This window comes from Halyomorpha halys, unplaced genomic scaffold (genome assembly GCF_000696795.3).
Source record: "Halyomorpha halys isolate HHAL.00 unplaced genomic scaffold, Hhal_1.1 Scaffold298.1, whole genome shotgun sequence".
Taxonomy (NCBI): Eukaryota; Metazoa; Arthropoda; class Insecta; order Hemiptera; family Pentatomidae; genus Halyomorpha; species Halyomorpha halys.
In genome coordinates this window covers 643169-659698 of record NW_027107540.1, presented here as the reverse complement: position 1 = coordinate 659698, position 16530 = coordinate 643169, and the positions used below count along the sequence as shown (strand labels likewise).

The 16530-nt window shown below is 29.4% G+C and overlaps 1 protein-coding gene across 1 annotated transcript in view; it reads left to right on the top strand.

Annotated features, from left to right (window-relative positions):
- The window catches only part of dlt (codanin-1 like protein dlt), a 64056-nt gene that overhangs the window by 9434 nt on the left and 38092 nt on the right, over positions 1 to 16530 (top strand). The window contains exons 3-5 of the mRNA XM_014420914.3: positions 9022 to 9094; positions 12240 to 12357; positions 15445 to 15504. Coding sequence (XP_014276400.1) covers positions 9022 to 9094; positions 12240 to 12357; positions 15445 to 15504 — 251 coding nt within the window. The remainder of the gene's footprint in view (positions 1 to 9021; positions 9095 to 12239; positions 12358 to 15444; positions 15505 to 16530) is intronic.

The window sequence follows — 16530 nt, the reverse complement described above, 5'->3', positions numbered from 1 at the left end:
TTAGTGACCGGGGTACGATGTTCTACGTCGCTCGTTGATGGGCCAGCAAGTTCTTCTCCTAGAACCACTTTGTTTTGATTTAACTCTTTTAATGCAGAATTTGTGGTTTTTTGGCATTGCATATTTTTGTATATTTCGCAACCTTTGTAGTTAGCTGGATGACCTTCTTTCCCACACAGTACGCATTTAGCTGGAGTCTCTCGTGTCTTCTGACAGGTATCAGATGGATGTGAGCCAGCATATTTAACACATCTGGCTTGTTGGTGGCAGTAGGCTTTTGTGTGGCCAAGATTCTGACACTTACTGCACTGGACAATTTCAGCCCTGTGCCGGGGTTCCTCAAAAGACACAAGAGTATACCAGCCTCGAAATTTAAAAAAAAAAAATTAGATATTAAAACTGTTTTTGTGTTTGAAGATGGATCATTTATAGGACCAATGATTGTCCTACCAAAAAATGTCTTTACAGCTACAGGATAACTTTCTGGAGCCGGCTATCACAATTGAAAACTATTATATATGTCTGTAAATATCAATAGAATAAGAAAAATTAAATGATTCATCAGCCAACTTTTATGTGCAAAATGTTATACCATTCTCGGAAATGGAAACAATAGGCATGTCATTGGTAATATGTGGTAATACCGCAGCTTGAATTTCTTGGGATCCTTTGTTTGTTTGGAAAAAAACAACTTGCATTCAAACCCAAATTTCAACATTCAAACTTGGTCAAAACCAATTTGTCAAATTTCAAACCTTACCTCATGACTAGATTGTGCCAGATAGCAAAAATCTGCGTGAAGCACAGTTTTAATTGATATTTTTAAACCATCAGCAGATTCTATTACAGATTGAACGGTGCTTAATAGAATTTTATTACTAGAAATAATTCTTAATTCTTGTCCATTGACATGACGAGAATTCATAACACCATTTGGAGGAAGATAACTGAGGTTTCACAACCTAATTTTGAGAATTTGGATAATTGGAATAGTTCAGTTTCGGAAGTAATTTTAGAATTGACTGAATTCTTATCTTACACGAAAACAGATTGCTTGAGATTAGAGTCATCAATTGAGTGAAAGGAAGGATGATCACAATTTGATTTGTAAATTTTACTACTGATTTAGAAGTACAATTTTAGAATTATTTAATCTTAAGCAGTTAAAATGTCTATTAAATGTTTTAAAAAAAATCAAATTCAGTTGCCTCAAAATCCCAGTATAGATAATACAAGCAAAAAGTGCGTGCGAGACAGAGCACTTCGGACATATAACCTTTTTGGTACTGGTGTTGCCATCTGATATATATGCTTGGTTTTCAGATGTTTTAACAGCATTGATGAGTCAAAGGTTTGGAGTTTTCCTTTTAACAGGACTGCTTGGGTCTAATGATGCTGATTTAAAAATGTGTTTCAAAGAGTGTTGTTCACCCTACTCTTAAGCCTTAAGTTGTTTAATAAAATCTATCTACGATGGATGCCTGGGAATTTCAGTAAAGCAAACTATTCTCAAAGACTTTTTGAGTATATAGTTCTGTTTCTTAATGCTGACAAATATAATAATAAATATGCTTAGTCATTAAAAGATTGTGTTATGCACATTTATTAATTCATGCAATTCATGATCAGGAAGTTTTTTTTGATAAATTTGCAATTCATATTGTGGCATTAATTCTAAAACCTAACTGCATTTTTATTTAAAGCAAAGTTCTTATTTAATGTTGACTTTTGATGGATTTATTATTTGTTGGTTGTTTTATAAACCAAACATGTGGTCTAAGAAATCATTAATCAATTTGTTTGGTTCATAAAACTACCTCCTGATAATAAATGCCCCAAACTTCAAGATTCCCTCAAATTTTTTTGTTAGATAAAGAATTGTAGTGAAGGGGTTTTGGGATTAAGGTCACAGAATAACTTTGATGTCATAATTTTTCACCTTATTCCAAATGCATTTATTTACCCTTTTATAAATTAATTTATTCTAATTGGAACTGATAGTTTTCTGTTTTTGAGAAATTTGACTTTGTTAGTAAACTACATGTTTGTAAATTATGAAGGTGGTATTAAATCCCTTCAGTTTAATCAAAATTGAATTCAGTCATAAAGTTAGTGTACTTTATAATTGTTGATATACCTGTGTTATAATTTTTCTTACAGGTTATTATGCCCAGATATTTAAAATTAATAACTTATATTATTATATTAAACACTTTAACTCAATACACACACAACTTACCCTAACTCGAAATAAATGTTATTACTAATATTAAATTTGTTGGAACAGTTTTCAAGAAACATCATATTCGAAAAATTAAATTTGGCATGTGATGTCCAACAACCTTGAACAAACTTTATTCTCTATTAACTAACTTTAGTTAAAACTTGTCTATAGTTTCAGTTTGGCTCCAAATAATTTCTTATTCGAGATAGGAATCAATGGTTAACATGTGATGTTATGTTGTTTGTAACTTATTTTAATTTTAACAGCTGACACTCAAGGAAGTTGGATCATATTATCAAACGATTCACCATCTCTTTTCCTAGTATATCAGTTAAATGTTTTGGATTACGTTGTTTCTGTAATTTGTTCTTTGATGTTACAAAAAAAGGAGACCAATTTTTCGGAAAATGGAAAACAGCTTGTATTATTTTCTCAAACATTTTGGTGTTATTGAAAAATAAAAAGATGGGTGACAATCAAAACATTCTGCTTGGCTGAAGATAGTGGAAGCATTAAACGATCAGTGTCTCAGTTAAAAGTCAAGAAAACCTACTTAAATTTGAAGAGAAAAATCAAAAAGGACAAAGCAGATTACAAGGTAGGTACTACTAAAAAAATCATGATATTATATACAATTAGTAAAGGAATATTTTAGTCGATAATTGTGGAGTTGATATTTCAAAAAATGCTTAAATTAATAATACCAATACAATTCTTATGTGTTTTACTAGTGAACCAATAAATTCTTCTTTTTTTTTTTTTAATGAAGAGGTTACAATGTTAGTGGAGTAAGTCTAGTTTTCTTTTTACATTCACTTTGAATTTGAACATGATTTTCCATATTTGCCACAGAAATCAATTTTAAAAGTCTTATCCAATTAAAGTAAAATATGAATTCATAGTAATGCCATGTTTTATTTAAAAAATGTTACATGTTTAGGTCCAGTTCTACAAAACAGGAAGAGAGTCTTTGGTATTCAACAAAATGGGTGATTAAAAATATAAATTATTAGCATTGCTGGAACCAATAGTAAGCAGATTTGATTCATCAGCTAACTATTTAACCCCAGGTAATTGTAAAATTGTATACTATTAGGAAATTTTATTTATTTATTTAATTGAATAATGAAATTAATTGTGCTTATTATCCTATTTCAGCTAGTCATGAAGTAGAGGACCTTAACAACGGTGGCACTATTGTCTTAGATTCAGTTAAGATATCTCATTTTAAATATTACTGAAGAAACAGAGCAGTCTTGCTAAACACAAACTTCTTGCAACCAGAACTCCTTAAGCATCAGTAACGGCAATGAATTGTTTGAAAAAACAGCATGATTGTTGATGTGTATTATAATGCTCCTGATGTAGTTACAAAAAAAAAAAAAACATATGGTGAGGAAAATAACGGTAATGGAGCGAGAGATTTAATAAATTAAATTTGAAGAAGAGGTAGAAATTGATATTATAAGTAATCATAAGATAAAGAAATTAAACTTCTTCAAGAAAAGAAGGGATTAAAGCTGGAAGTAGATACAACTTAGCAAGAGGAAAGTATTAGAGTGAAATAGTGAATTAAGTCAAGAAAAACTATCTAATTTACATATACCAAGTTATAATTGAAATGATTTACACTTTCATTATTGAAATTATAAAGTGAAAGTTATAGTTTAATAAATATTTTATGAAATTATTATACATTTACTTCAAAATACAACATTTAAACAAATTTTTGTTGTCTCTAATTTCTTGTAAGTAATGCTTTAACATTATTTTTACAATTGTAGCAGGAAATTGGTCGATATTGAAAATTTAATAAACCCTTTGGTAGATTAAAAAGATGAAAATAAAATAAATTACTTATAATATTTATCCTCAGTATGAACTAATTTTTCCCTTAATCTCAGTATACAATGTTAATACATATTTATAAGGGTTAAATGAAAATTTAGATATAAAAAAATTGAAACAACCAAAAATAATAAGTTAAATAAATTATCTAAAAATATTTTGAGTTTATCATAAACTTATATCAAATCAAAAATGGGGTAGAAAACAAAATTAATTTTAAAATACCGGTTAGCATTCTTAATATGTCATTGGGAGAGAACTGTTCCGAGTTTTAAATGGAGGATAAAGAAAATATTAATTTAATTATTGGTTTATAAAATAATTGTTATAACATAGAAACAAATGAAAATTACATTAATGTGACTAAAAACTAAGTTTATTTACTTTTAAATAATTATATTTTGACTAAAAAAAAAAAAATTACTAAGTATTTTAATAAACAAAGCTATTGTATAAATCATTTTCTGAAATAAAGAAATTATTGTAAGCAAATCTGATAAAAACAGAAGTAAACAAGTAAAACTGAATAATTTTCAGAAATACTCAATAGAATCTCACATAATGAATTTTTGAGGTGCAATTTTTAGGATTTTAGAGAAGTTGCTTCATTCTATTCACGTTCCAATTGTATACCAAACTTTTTGAAGCTTGTTCAATTTTTAAGAGGTATTGAGGTTGGGTGGTCAAAAATATTAGCTAACTACTACGATGCGAGTACCTATATTTTTTTTTTCTGGTGTAGTTATTGGGTACTACTGCATAAATAGTGTTGAAATGTTTTTTATTCTTTGTCCAACGATTATACTTATTATTTATTTTGTTTAAACAGTGAAGGTGGTTATAACAGTATGGTAATTAGAAAATAAAGTGAAATAGAATACAAAAATTATTGCCCATTTATTAATCTCATATGGTTTAAAGTTGATGTGTATTATTTCAGTAAGCCTAAAAAGCTTTATGTACAGGTACAAGTAGTGAATTTTAAATGTTGTATTCAAGCCATTGAAAATAGCTAGCAAATCGAATATAACTGTTGGCATTTAATGTGACTGTATGAGACACTGATTGTTAAAATACAAGTTGAAGATTCCCATCTCAAAGCCTTGAGTCTAGGTTTCACCAATTGAATGCTGATGAAATAAAACAACTTTTTTGAAGTTTGAATCCTCAAGACTGTACCATGAAAATTTGTTGTGTGAGATTTAACTGAGTTTCCCCCCCTAAAATTATTAATTTTTTACTTGTTGACTTTGCTTTGGCTGCAACAATCTCAATGTTATAGAAAATTTACAATAGATTTCGAAAATTGTGACGCAAGTTGAGAAATATTCAATTAGGATTTTTTTGAACATAAAAAACAATGTTTGCTTGAAAAACTTTAAAAAATCATATCGTGACAATTACTTGAATTTCAAAGTTGAGGTCGGAGGCTGTGAACTATATTTTGGGTAAATTATCCCCTCTCAGTTTCTAACTTCCATCCTGGAACTCTCTTTGCATGTCCGAGAATAGTTTAAATTATGATGCTTTGGCTAACCGAATCAGTTTGTAAGGTTATAAATAAATGGAAATTTTGCAGTGAATGTTATAGGAATACACCTGAAAAAATTGGTAGCAACACAAATTGAGAAATAAACCATAGTGATTAACATGGATGTCTTGTTTCTGTTATGATATTCTAAAATTGTTTAATAGTTAAAGCAATAAAATCCAATTCACAATTGAAAAAACAAAAATAATAATGTTAGTTTCAGCTTTTTGAATATAGAAGTGACTAAGAAATTATGAAATATTAATAAAATAGATAAAAATTGTTATACAATCATGAGCTATTTTTCAAACCACCCTGAACTTCAAATAATTAAAACAACAACGATTATGATCATATAGCAATAAATCTGACCAATAAAAATATTTAACTATTATAAAAACAGAAATAGATAACATGCCAAATGAATTTTTTTTTTTATGAAGTTTGTTGATCTATTGTTACCAAATATCAGCTTTAGCTATCTCCAGTCCTATCAGTCTCCTTCACGAATTTTCCCTGTTCTTCATTCATTCCCTAAATCCCTTAAACCAGTTTCTCTTCATTTAACCATTTTCCTTTTTTCCCTCTGTTCAGGAAACTTACTGACTAAAATATGGTACAGCCAAATTAATATTTTATATTAATTATATATATATTAATATCTAATAAGAATTCTGTGGAAAATTATGATACCTATAAAGAGGTAGAACTAAAAATTACTAGAACTAATGACCACTAAAAATTATAAATTAAAAATAAGTTTAAACAAAACATGAAGCAACAGTCCAAAAATTGTATAAATGACTTACATAGCAATAATTACAGATAATATTAATAAAGTTTTCTGAGCTTATGATCAAACATAAATAAAATGTATTTTTTACTGTAGTAGCAAACTAGAAAAACATCTAAGTTATGTGAAGGACAACATAAATTTATGGGAAAAGAAAATTGTAATAATAAGATAAATTGCCCGAATGGTCTAAAGATTTATGTTGGTGAAACATCAAAAAAATAAAAAACTATATCTGAACATGCTTCAAGCTGTAAAAATATTAATTCCATGTATGTACTAGATCCTTTTGACAAGCTCGAAATTCTTGATAGTGCAAAAAATGATAAATGAATATTATTGGATGCATTTCTTATCAAAGTCTTTTAATGAAATATCTTGACTTTTTTACAATTAATTCCATACCTGGAATTATTCTACTGACCGCTGACTTATCTGATATTAATATTGTCTCCTAGAAATTCCTAGTTTTATAATTCTTAAAGTTAAAATGGTGTTATAGGCATATTTGAAATGAAAGTCAATCATTTCAGTATAGGCCTCAGGTAGGCCTCCATACACCAAGGATCCGTAGTTGAAGTGGTGGAAGACGAGAGAGGATACTAGGAGCTGATGGGTGTTCTGAGGAATGGAATTACAGAATTTTAGGAATTGTTTGAGTACAGCTATGGATTTGCGTGTGATTTGGGCAATGTGGTTATTCCAGGAGAGGTGTTGATCAAAGGTGACACCAAGGTTTTTTATTGTAGGATAGAAGTGAATCGGTTGGTTGTTAAGGAATAGTAGAGGACAGTAAGGGAGGGTATGAAGGAGGTGCTTGGAACCAATAAGAATTGCCTTCGTTTTTTTAGCATTCAGCTTCAAATCATTGTTAGACGCCCATGTGTAAATGCTGTCACTATCTTCTTGTATCTTTTGGATGGCCTCAAGCATCTGAAAGGGATGGAAGGACAGATAGATTTGGAGATTGTCTGCGTATAGGTACTGTGCATGGTGAATGGAATCAGGAAGATCTTTGACATAAATGGAGAAAAGGGTTGGTGAAAGTGAGGATCCGTGAGGAACAACTCGTGACAGAAGAAGGGGAGAGGAAAGAGGTTTGTTTGGAATGACGACTGATTGGGAACGGTGGGACAGGAAGGAGAGGAACCACTTTAGCACACTATTTGACATAGAAAGGTTTTGAAGTTTAATAAGGAGGATCTTACTGTTAAACTGTGTCAAAAGCCTTAGAAAAATCAAAAAGAACTAAAATTGTTATATGATAATCTAATTGTAGGATAATCTATAGTAGATAGACGGTCTTGGAAAATTTTCAATAAAGCGGATTGTGTATTTTCATATTTCTGTTATATATTACCAAATTATCTATATGAAGCATGCCTATCAAATTGGGGACTGATTCTTTCAAAAGTCTATATCTTTATATAAGTTCAAATTCATAATAAATATCAAATTGCAATCCATTTGATATTTATGATCCATTCTTGCTCTGTATAATATATTTTTATTATATTATATATAAATTGATGGGTTGTAATTATTTCTCATCCAAAATAATATCCATTTTTCCTTGATTTCTTGTGTATAAAAAATAGCAATTATATAATTCAACAAAAATGATTTGTTTGTAGGTAGAATAAACCATGGTTAGGTTAACTCTTTAACATTAGTGAAGGATTATTTGGGGTTAGAAAATAGATTAGCTAACCATGATTACTTAATTAAATGTTAAAGCTAATAAAAGTTGTTGCTATGAAAATTGTAATAAACAGTGATTAACCAATTAAAGTTAGCAAAGGTTGGTGCAACCGATCCATAATGTTTTATAAATGCTATATTACTACAAATGAAATTCTGACAACAAAAGATTTTAGAGAAAAAATTATAGGTTTGATGATTAATTAAAAAAAAAAACTCTCCCCCGTAAATTGCTATAAAAAATCATCGTATTCAATAAATAATTTGAGAAGTTACATAATTTAATATCTCTGTATTATTGATAATGGAAAGCTTGTGTTAGATTCTTAAAAAAATCTCTAGTTAAAGCACAAATATGGTTCTACAGTAATTCCATGTTACAATAGATAAAACTTCCTTTTTTTTTTGTAGTATCATACTTCTTAGTACAAAAATTGGTGTTTATTATTTCATTTGTTTTAATTTTTGGTATTAAACTCATTTTTATAAGTGGTGATCCAATTTTGTATCTACTGTGTTTTAGAATGTATGAATAATGATATGATTGTTTTATTTTTTTATATTTTGTTGAGAATAAATTTGTATACATTTTTTTTTAATTAATCGCTTTTTTAACTTCTGCAAATGTAATCAATTCTGCTGTGGATTTTGTATCATATTTCAACTGTTGTAATTCCTATCCTTTTATGATTGGCTGTTTGATTATTTCATTTTCTTTGTTACTTGTTTACTTACAGTAAAGAATTTGTTGTTAGTAATTTTTTTTTTAATATGCACTTATTAAATATTTATATCTCATACTAGTCAGTTTTTTAAATGGAAATAATTGTATAATTTTGTTTATGGTTTAATTTGATTCTGTAAAATTAATTATATATTCATTTGCTTGTTATTTGATTCTGATGTTTTTTTTTTTTCTTCAAGTCAAGTTATCAATGAAAGAAAATTCAAGATAGGTGTCTCTACAGCTGCTACATCTACCAAATTAGCTCAACAAGTAAGTTTTTAATCTTAATTTTTGACATTTTGGTTCGTTAATATGGCTTTGAAATGATTATAATTTGATATATGATCCAAACTGCCATGGAACACCAAAACCTAACTATCCCCATCCTTCTGGATTTCTCCAAAGCATTTGATACAGTTGACCACAACATCCTTCTTACTAAACTACGAAATCTTCCTCTGTTCAACAGTGCTTTACATTGGTTTCAATTCTTCCTATCCGATCGTTCCCAGTACGTAGTGGTTCCTGATAAACCTCCATCAATGACTTGACCCCTCACCTGTGGCGTCCCTCAGGGTTCATCGCTATCCCCTATTCCTTTCGCTATCTAAATCAATGACCTTCCCATCCTTATCCTACATTCTCAATATCATTTGTACACAGATGATTTCCAAATTTACCTTTCCTTCCCATCTTCTGACCTATTAGTTGCTATGGAGAAGATCCAAGAAGACTTGAATAGAATTAGCCAGTGGGCACAAGAAAACAAGCTTAAGTTGAATGCAGAGAAGACTAAGGCAATCGTAATAGGATCCAATCACCTCCTGAAAACTATTCCTCTTATTCCAACCTTATTCCTAAACAACAATCCAATACAATTCCATCCATACGTTAAAAACCTTGGTGTCACTATAGACCAAACTCTACTGGAAAAACCACGTCTCCGATATTTCTGGTCATACCTTTTCCACCCTAAAGGGTTTAAATTATCTTCGTCACCTACTTCCTTTTGAAACCCGCAGGCTCCTGGTTACTTCCTTAATATTCCCTCACTTTGACTATTGCTGTGTGCATCCAAGTAATTGAAATACACTAGCAATATACTGAGGTATTAAGCTTGTTAATATGTGTTCGAATGGATAAAATTGTTCCCTTCTTAAACATTTTTTTCTCTTCTAGTTTCAAATCTGTCTTCCTTGTCAATCCTCTTATTTTGAGCACACTGTTTTGGCATTTGAATCCTCAAATTCAGGTTTATTTTTTTAAATTAATCTAATTAGAAAGATATTAATTTTACATTCTAAGGGCAGTAGCTGATATTAAGATCCTTACCTCTAAGCTTATGTACTGGGGATAAAAAAATAAGAATCTAAAATGTTTAAAAATATAATGTAATATACAGTAAAATTGTAAAATATCTAAATTACATTGATTGTGTATAATATTAATAAAAAAGATTTAGGAGAAAATATGAAACTTCTCAAAATTTTTTATTGTATTATATCAAAATTTTATTATTTATTACATTGTTGTAATGTTTCCGCGCTATGTTGGCAATTTTAAAACATTTTTGCGTTCACCCCGATGACAATATAGAAATTATTTATTGTAGGCATTTTAGGCATTGTAGTAATTGTAGGCGTACATAGAAAAACTATTTATTAATAAATAGTTTTTTCTGATACTTTTGTACCTTTCTTGACCAACATCTGAACCATCTGCCTATAATCCACTACATACAGTCAACCAATAATCTTCCATTAAAAATTGGTTGATGTTAAAAATTGAAAAGTTTATTATTTTATTTTTAAGTAGTAGTGTTGTTTCAAAATATAAAATTATAAGGGGAGAGAATGTTGTGATGGTGGAAGGTTGAGATGTTTGCCCTCAGAAATGCATGGTTCTGGTTCCCCATTAGTGGTGTTTAGCATTGAGGTCTTCATTCAGAAAAAAATACTGTCCTAAGGAATAGAGTTGGCATTCAGAAATGGGTATTTTAGGTAGGGAATATGCTGCAACAATTGTTAAATTTTAATTGTGACAGCAGTGCTCTGTTGAAAATTATTGACAAGTATGGAGAACAAGTGATGGGAGATGGATGAATGGATGAAGACAGCAGTGTGTTGTTCCATTAGGGTGGTCGGTTTGATGGATTTGGTAGTCTGGTATGTTTAACCCATTCGAAACCGATTGCACACTGTTTGTGCAATTAATTTTCGAGACTATAAAACTAGTTGCACACCGTGTGTGCAATAATTATAATAATGAGCAATTGTTTGGAGAGGGAATATAGGAGAACTTCTGAGCATAGGACACTTGTGTGTTCAAAATTCTCAAAGGTTGTCTAGGAGGTCTAACTATCTCATCTTGTCTTGGAGATGTCTGTATGCTTGATTGTAATGTTTTATATGTTTGACACCCGTTATTAACTGGGTTTTCTTCTTTGTAGCTCCTCTTGAAATCCTCATATCTATGGTTGTCATTACACTTAATACGCCTAGATAGACAGTGAAGATAATGTTTCATGTGGGCATAAGCCTGGCACTGCATAACTTATGGCATTGCACTATTTCCTGTACATGGTGGGGTTTTCGACAATTCTACTCATATAGTAATGGTGAGTAACCTTATAGATGTCCATGAGCCCTGGTGTGCACTCTGGGTCAACAAAGAATAGCAGTATGGCTGTTTTATTTTTATTCTTGGCTGATCTTTATCATCTTTAGAAACGTTTACTACCTGGCGAATGTGGAATCACATAGCAGTTGGCTCTTCTTTTATATCATCTTGTGGTGTTGATGAGTGCTGTTGCCTTATTAGGACACTGAATGGTCTCAAATTGCAGGACCTCTTATTAGGAGTTTTATCTTTACTTGAAATCAAATATCGCATTTCATATTATGTGGTAATTAATATTCCTGGGTAAATAAGTCTCTAAAAGGATGTATATACATTTATGCTTACTTTTAGATGACTGAATAAACAAGTGATAACTCAGGACTTTACTTTCTTCCTCAAGTATAATTGGTAATAAAACTATGTACAATGTTTTTCACTCAAAATTATTATGTTTCTTTGTTAAAAATATCAGTTCATTAGAGGTGATCAGCATATGTTCTGCTATGGGTTGACTCAAGGGCAGCAATTACAGCAGCAATTAACAAAGAAAACTGGCGATCTATACTGGAGCAGGCCAAGTCTCAAATGATTGAGATGTAGCACCACTTAATAACATTAATCGAATATAAATGATTGTGTAATGCTAATGTTAGTTTTATTGAAAATGAATGTTACTTAATTTAGCAGTTGTTGATATATTGGTTATTACTTTGTATTTAGAATACTGATGGTCAGACTTTAAAAATGTAAGAAATTATCTTGTGTTTGTTTATCAGTTAAATGTGTTTATTTATAGGTAGAATGTTGCAGCATCACAAGAAAATGCCCTGTCTCTGACGAAACAAAATTAAAGACAACTGAAGAAACTTATTTGGAAGAATTCCCTGGTCTTATGGAGTTACCATCCAAAAAATGTTAGTTTTAGATTTTTGGAGTAAACATTTTTCATACTTTTATCAATAGAAAAATAATGTTTGCTGACAATTATCTCAGAGATATTAAGTCAGTGTCATGAGTTAATTTTTTTTTTTTTTAAATCTAGTTTTTCCTTTCTTCATTTAAAGTTATTTTTCAAATTATTTATTTAGCAAACCATTAGTGCACTCTGTTTTTAACTAAAAATACTTATTAAAATAAAATTAAAATTTTAAATTTTTAAAACACAAAAATCGTGTATACTAAATTTTAATAAATAGTTATCGTTTCTGAATATACCTAGCCATTGTGCTTGTTTTTATTATATTTATGTTATTTGGTTATCAATTTTTTGGATATGAATTGAAACTTTCCCTAATTAACACTTCTCTGTAACGGACACATCCTTGTTATGGACTTTCGTTCATTCCCGAATTAATTCCATTTTTATCTTCTCAGTAGTGAACAATTTGTAACAAACACAGGCAGGTATTAAGCTTAGTATTTACTGTATTTTGATCCTCTTTGATGAAAAAAAAGGCCCAGTTTTCAAAAAATTCTAATACCATCATGTCAAGATTTTTTCTAATTCTTATTTTTTTTCATTAGTTTGCCCTAATTATTATCATGTTATTTGTTTTCCAAAAAGTTTATGATTTATGTGGTAATGTACACATTAATCCTTAGAAGATGAAATTGATTTAATTAGTGCTTGGGAAAAAAGTATTGTGTACAAACTTACTGCATGATTCAAACTTGGCATATCCCAGGTGATTGAAGTTTAAAAAAAAAGTTTTTTCTTTTTGATTGGTGGGAAAAAGGTCCCAGCTGTCAAAATCATTCTAGTTACACAGAAGGTGCAGAAGGATTTTCTAAAATTTCTTCCCTCCATGCCAATGTTGATAAGAAAATTTACTGAAAAATGAATTTTAGAAGAGAATCATCCTCTACTTAGCTTAGTATTTATTTTCATAATTTTTTTTTTTGTTTACACATATATGTATGTATCTACCTATTTTTTGTTAATATTATGGATGTTGGTACATTCTTGTATTATATTTATTTGTTTGTGTTTTGCATAATTTATTATCATTTAACTCATAATTTTATAATTTTTCCTCTGAAAATCGATTCTTTTCCCTTCAACTTACTTTCAGTGGACACTTCTTTTTAATGGACAAAGTATCATTCCTCGTAGGTATTTGTGATTGGAAAGTTTATTTAATGTCAAAGTTTCAAACTAAGTCATCCATTTTCATGCTTTTCTTGACCTATAGATGGAATAAAGGGACATAATCGAAGGTAAAACTAATCAAAAATAATAAATGGCATCAAATTATGCATTTTAAATAACTAGTTTAAATAAGATGGTAAATATCACAAGTAATTGAATGGCTTAACAATGGGGAATAGATTGTTTTTATGTTAAGAGGGTGTTACTTAAATAAACTTATAGAACACAATAAAATAAAAATCTGGCACACTCTGTGTATTACATAACTTTCACTTACTATCCTACTTAGAGCTTAAATAATCACTCGTTTTCAATTCGACTTCTTTATTTCCATTCATCATGATGGCAATACTTTCCCCTATGTTTCTATTTATTAGTCAGATAAAAAAAGTACTATTTGTACTATTTTTGCCTAAAGTTGTCATGATATGATGTTTATTTATCAATGGCTCATTCATAAATGCAATTTTAGCTATTAGTTTTAACTATAGCTAATTTTTGCCCATCTTTGGTTGGATCATACATTACCCTTCAAATTATACCCATTACCTCTATATATTTATTTATCATTTTGTAGGAAAAGATACTCCTAGACTTCCTATTATTCCCTATAAAATCCCGTCTGTTTTTATTTTGCACTTATTTTGTTCGCACTGAATAAACTAGTTGGTTTTATTTTCATCTATAAAATGAATTCTTAAGTAAATGTGTGGTCCTTTTGATGCTAAAAGTTGCTCACCCTTGTTTTAGATGAATAATCTGATTAATTATTCTGAACTATTATCGAGATTCTGATGAATCTTTCATGAAAGTTTTGAATGAAGGTTTGCACTTTTCATAAGAATTAATATCCTTACTAATTTTACTACATGACTGGGAGGTAACTGTTAAGGTGAAAAGAAGAATTACTTCTTTAATTGATTACTTAGCTGTGTCAATTTTTATTACTTATTGAGAAAATAAGAAAAAAATAATTTTAAATAACACTTTTTATTAAATGCCATTAATGATTAAACGAATAATTTTGAATTTCATTCTTTATGTTGAAATACTTGCAGTATTTTTTTACTTGGGATGATATGTTATACTCGCTTGTGCATACGCTAATTTTATGAACAAATTGATCACTAATTTATAGGTAATTTATTTCATTCATGTGTTTCAAATTTGCTTGACTTGTTTGTGATTTTTGTCTAGAAGGAATTATTTTAGTTCTAGTTTATAGTATTGAATGAATATAACAGTATATTTCTGTTTAAAATTTGTTTATTTAAATACCTTTATGTTTTAATATAATATTTTATGAGGGTAAGTCAATATTTATGCGCAATTTATTTATATTTTTGTTTATGTTGGTAGCACTGTAATTTTGCGTTAATGACACATGCTTTGTTTATTTATTGTTATCTATGCAAGTTTCAAGCTGCTAGGTTAGTTTCGTTATCGCTGTCATGCTGTTAATCATGGCTGCTCCACTTTCTGTTTGCTGCACCAAAGAAGAGCAATGTTCAGTGATCCGTTTTTTTTGTGATTGGAAGGGGTATCAGGGGTGCATTCTTGGCTCACAGCTCAACTGAAAACCTTCTTGTATGAGGGCATCATGAAGCTTGTACAAAGAGGGACAAAGTGCGTTGAAAAGCAAGGGGACTATGTCGAAAAATGATTTACTTGTAAGTTTCCTATTTGATTACGATAAAATTTTATAGCTATATTGCGGATAATAATTGACTTACACTCGTACATTGTTTTCCTATACTACCTGGTAATGCTTCATTCTCTCTTGAATGGTAAGAATTGCCTATGGTAACATAAATTAAGATTTGAATTTACAATTTAGGTTTAATGTTAACAGGTCATAAATCTCATAGGAGAATAAAACCAACCAGTGTCCAGACTGATAGTGAATGCTTCAGTAAGTTTCATTTATTTACTTTTAAATTTAGAATGATCAGATATACTGCCAGTCAAAGATGTAATTCATCTTAATTTTTTGGTGAAAATTTTGTACATTTGGATGGAACCAAAGAAAGAAACTAAAAAACAGCTTATCAAATAAAGTTTTATTAGAAGAAAAGTTAATAAATAACATAAAATAATACTTGGACTTGGAGAACTATATGCTTTATTTTTTCTATTTATATGGTAATTTAAATTAGGTTTAATTTTTTTTTTCTGTGAAAATTTTGTACATTTGGATGGAATGAAAAAAAAGGAAATAAAAAAATAGCTTATCAAATAAAATTTTATTACAAGAAAAGTTAATAAATATCATAAAATAATACAATTTTAGAGGAATATGAAAACATGAAAAAAGAAATGATAAAAATGAAATTAATCTTTAACTGGTGAGATAGAATTTACAGATACAGCTAGTGAGTTGGAGTCTAATGGATCTCAACTATTTTTTTTTTTTATTTATTCAATTAAAAATTAATCCAAGTTCTTTATCTTTTAAAATGTCAGATTTTAACTCACTTTTAATACTTTCTAGACCTAAAGATTTTTATAAAATCAATGACTGAAGTCAACTAACAAACTTTATTCTTTCTTTTTTTTTTTTTCCCTTTTCACTCCACCTTCCTGTTCGAGGTCATTACTTTCAAATCTTACCTTCGGATCCAAGACATTAGGTTGCTATCTCATACATCATACTTATCAATCCGTAATCGGACATATATAAATTACACATACATGGTATAATCAGGAAAAAAAGAGAAAAGAAATCTTATACAATAATAAGATATAATAAACAATTTTTTTCCCACCTACAGGTTCCTTTTACAATCCATTTCGGTCTGTACAACAAATACAAATGTTTCGTTCATTCCTGTTTTTCTTTCTCATTTCTGCTCCTCCAATTTCACCCTTTCACAATTTTTCAATTCATCCGATCAACAAATTCGCTCTCCCGAATTCACCCTCCTAGATCCTCTTCAGT